Raw genomic sequence first — 4,078 nt, 5'->3', positions numbered from 1 at the left:
TAAGTAACAAATATTTGACACTTAAAAACATCAGCTTTAACACTTAAAGAATGTTGACATAATATTTTAAGTCTACTACTTTACTACATCAAAACTGTTTTTAAAATTAGAGAAAATGAAGCTAAACTATCGGGCAAGACTTGAATAAATGTAGAACATACTAAAATACTTGTAATTATCTGATATCAAGAGTTATAAGACCTAATTCTTTCACAAGCCAAAATAGTAAACCCTAGCTTTTAATGTACGGGACTATTTTTAATTATCCAATATTATGTTGAAACCCTAGAATATGTCATATATAAAAGGTATTTTCAAGTCCTAAGCTAAAACCCCAAAAAAACCTAGAACCCAAGCAACTCTTAACTTCACTATCATAGCTGTTTTAAAGAATCCAAATTTATAAAACCCTAGAAATGGGTGTAAAAGCACTCTTTCCTTGCTCCCTTAAAGCACTAAACATAAAAATTAATGGAAGTCATATGAGCGAAAGCAGGAAACAACTAAAACTAAACATAAATAAGATGGATTTATAGCCAAATCGATGATCAAACATGAAAAGAAGAAAAAGTGGGTGTAGAAGAGAAGAAACTCATGGGGAACCAAAAATAACTTAACCTGAAATGATGAAAAAACGAAAAAAATTAAATGGGGAGTTGAAATGAAAAGATGGAATTAGGGAAGTAAAGAGAGAGAGAGAGAGAGAGAGAGAGAGAGGCAAAAACCTTGGAAGAATTGAAGAAAATAAAAGGGAAGGAGAACTAGAGAATCAACTTTGAAAGAGAAAATAAAGAAGAAATTGAAATATACCGTGTGTGTTTTGAAAGAAGAAAAATGGAGGATGAAAATATAAATTAACAGCCAAAAGTACTTTTGGCTTAGAAAAAACTAAAAATTTTAGCTTTTAACAAAAAAAAACTTTTTAAAAGTTAAAATTTTTACACAAATAATATTTATTTAGTAGTGTTTTAAAGTTAAAAGTGCTTTTTAAATAAAAAATTTGTTTCAAAAGTATAGCTGAACAAAGCCTTAATAACATTGAGATATCTTATATGCGTCAATTGAATACCGTTATTGTATTTTGTTATGCTTCCTGCCTTTGGTTCTAGCTGCTTCATTTTCTCTAACATTCTCGACTGTTTTTAATGTACAGGAGGCGGGACTTAGCTTCCTCGAAAAGTCAATGTGCTTAGACCTACCTATCATAAAATGAGAAGTCATATCACATTTCTTAGTTTCCTTCAGCTACCCTAAATGCTAGCCCGCCATAAAAGGCAATGAAAATCAAAACACAATCATCGTTAGGTAGCTACTCATGTTATACAGATACGCATGCCCTATCATTTTATTTATTCATTTTTTATATATTTAACATCATACTTCATACTTTAATAACTGGTTATTATTAATTCATTCATCTTTGTCTATCATCCAAATAAAACATTAAGCTTACTTTGAATTGGTTTAGCAGCCAATATTTATAAACTTTTTTACTATCCGAAAATATTCAACTAAATCAGTTTGTGTACAAGGGAAATGGTAATACGAATCAAGGATGTTGCCATTTCTTTTCCTTGCAGATAGACATGAAATTCAGGGTAATGTGAGTAATGAGAATATGGCATATTTTATTGTCCCATTCCCATACCATTGAGATGGTAGATACAAATAATTATGTAATCATGATAACGTACTGAACAAAACAAATAAAAGAATCGATAAAATTTCACAAGTCTTTCTCCAAAAGGAAAAAAAAATCACAGAAGCTACTTAATTTGAACGATTTTATGTCCATAGTTTGAACAAAACAAATGAAAGAAGAAAAAAACCTCAAACAAAGGTAGAATTTCTTAAACAGAGACTGAGTACAGTCAAGAGGTGGGAAGCTTGGAACCGCGTTTTACATATGCATTTAGACAAAATACAGGATATAATTAAAATCCCATTTGCTACCATTATATATAACACCTGATGTAGCAACCAAAGTTTCCAAAACTTGTCCATGGCCGAGCAGCAGCAAGTCAAGCCCTTAGTCCCGGCAGCCTTCAGAGACGAGGAAGAAGCCTTGTCTACGCAATTGAATCTGAGAAAGAGAAGATATGTGCAGTGCTGCGGTTGCATCTCCGCGCTTTCCTTAATCCTAGCGGTTGTAGTTCTCGTGCTGTTTTTCACTCTTTTTCGCATACACGATCCCAAGATCAAGATCAACTCTGTAACCATCCAGCGCCTGGAGCTTATAAACGGGAGTCTCAGGAATGATGTGAATGTTACACTTTTAGCCAATGTTTCAGTGACGAACCCCAATGTGGCAACCTTCAAATTCAGTAACAGCACAACGCTGATTTACTATGGTGGGAGGGTGATCGGTGAGGCCATCCATCTCCAAGGGCAGGCCAAGGCACGGCGTACACTGCTGAGGAATGTGACGGTGGAATTAGATCCTGAGAAAATTGAGGCCGTTCCAAGCTTTAGGAGCGATCTTAATTCAGGGGCGTTCAGCATAAGCAGTTACAGTACAATTTCGGGTCGAGTTAAAATACTTAAAATTGTAAAGAAACGCGTTGTGGTTAGATTAAATTGTACCACGACTTATAGAATCTCGGGAAGACAGTTCGTCGGAGAAAGTTGCAGGCCTGAACTAGATTTCTAGACTCATTTTCTTTTACAATCATTTGTGGCCTTCCATTGGATCCCTGTATGATGGTTTTCCCATCAAAATCCTTTGAAAAGATTAGCTTCTAATTTCTCAATAATGCATGATACAAATTTGTGGGTGGAAATATCTTACAATTTTAGGAAAAAAAGTGCATCCAAGTTTGGATGTAATTTATTTGGTAACAATTCCGGGTTTTTTTCTTTTTGTACATAGGAGTGGTTAATTTTAATGAATAACAGTTCTAAACTTAATTACACCAATCATGTTCTCTTAGATAATCTTTGATAAAGTTTTTAAAAGGTGAACCAACTTAATCACTATCGAATAAATCTTCGTCTCAACTATAATTAATTAATACCATCGAATTAAATAGATTTAAATCCCCTCAATTTGAAATATAAATATTTTCAAAACGTTAATTTTAAGGATACTCATGAATTTGAAAAATGTAAATTTGGAATTATGGATGAGATGAAGTACAAGTGGTATCATCTTCAGCACCATAAGCGAAAGAAATTTCTTTTTCCACGTTAGATCCTTCTTTTATTCTGACTGTTCATCTTTCTATTGAAGCTTCCTAGACTATCATTGGTCAAATGTTTAATATTCTATTATTGTTTAAGCACCACTTCTTTTTATTTTTCAAATTTTAAGCACGAGCTCAAATGCTGTACATTGAAATTTCTTTGACATAAACTATTCTCCTAACATCTCAACTTCTTCAATTACAGATTTATCTTCATATTTATAATTTATAATGTTTTAAAGGAAAAAAAATACCGCTTTTTTAAAATATTAAACCATTCAAATTGTTTTTTAATATTATTTAAGGAAATAGACCAAAAAAGACGTGTCAAAAAGTACATCCTATAAAAAGTGCTTTTTAAAAAACAGTTTATACTAAATGCGCTTGTTGTTTCAAGCTGTCTTTTATTTAATTAATGTTTTTAATTAATAACTATTTTCAAATTTTTAATTAACAAACATGTTTTAAATTTTTTTTATTTTATTTTTAATTTATATTTTAATTAATAGCTTCTTTATTTATTTAGACAATATAATAAATATGTAATTATATAATAAAAATAAAATTTATATATACTATTATGTTAAATATATTTTATTTTTTATAATATCTACTATTTTTGATATATTTTTCTTTATATATAATTTTCATATGTCAAATATTTATTTTTTTCACGTATATTTTAGGTATGGTAAATTTTAATGTTATAAAAATAATTATTTCAAATATCATTATTTTCACATATATTGTGGATATAATGAAAATATATTTTTATATATCATTATGTTGAATACGTTTTATTTTTAAAAACATCAACTACTTTTTTTATATTTTTTTTCTTTATATATAAGTTTCATATGTCAACTTTAGCATATTATACTATATTATAAGTTTGC

General features: G+C 30.0%; 1 protein-coding gene across 1 annotated transcript; it reads left to right on the top strand.

Moving 5' to 3' along the window:
* Positions 1 to 2,002: 2,002 nt before the first annotated feature.
* LOC121220339 (uncharacterized) lies at positions 2,003 to 2,650 on the top strand. Its single transcript, XM_041100028.1, has one exon. It carries the CDS (start codon positions 2,003 to 2,005, stop codon positions 2,648 to 2,650), a length of 648 nt encoding a protein of 215 aa, XP_040955962.1.
* The last annotated feature ends 1,428 nt before the right edge of the window (positions 2,651 to 4,078 follow it).

This window comes from Gossypium hirsutum, chromosome D08, assembly GCF_007990345.1.
Source record: "Gossypium hirsutum isolate 1008001.06 chromosome D08, Gossypium_hirsutum_v2.1, whole genome shotgun sequence".
In the NCBI taxonomy this organism is placed as follows: Eukaryota; Viridiplantae; Streptophyta; class Magnoliopsida; order Malvales; family Malvaceae; genus Gossypium; species Gossypium hirsutum.
Note: the sequence above shows the minus strand (reverse complement) of the source record. Positions and strands in the feature narration are given on the sequence as shown.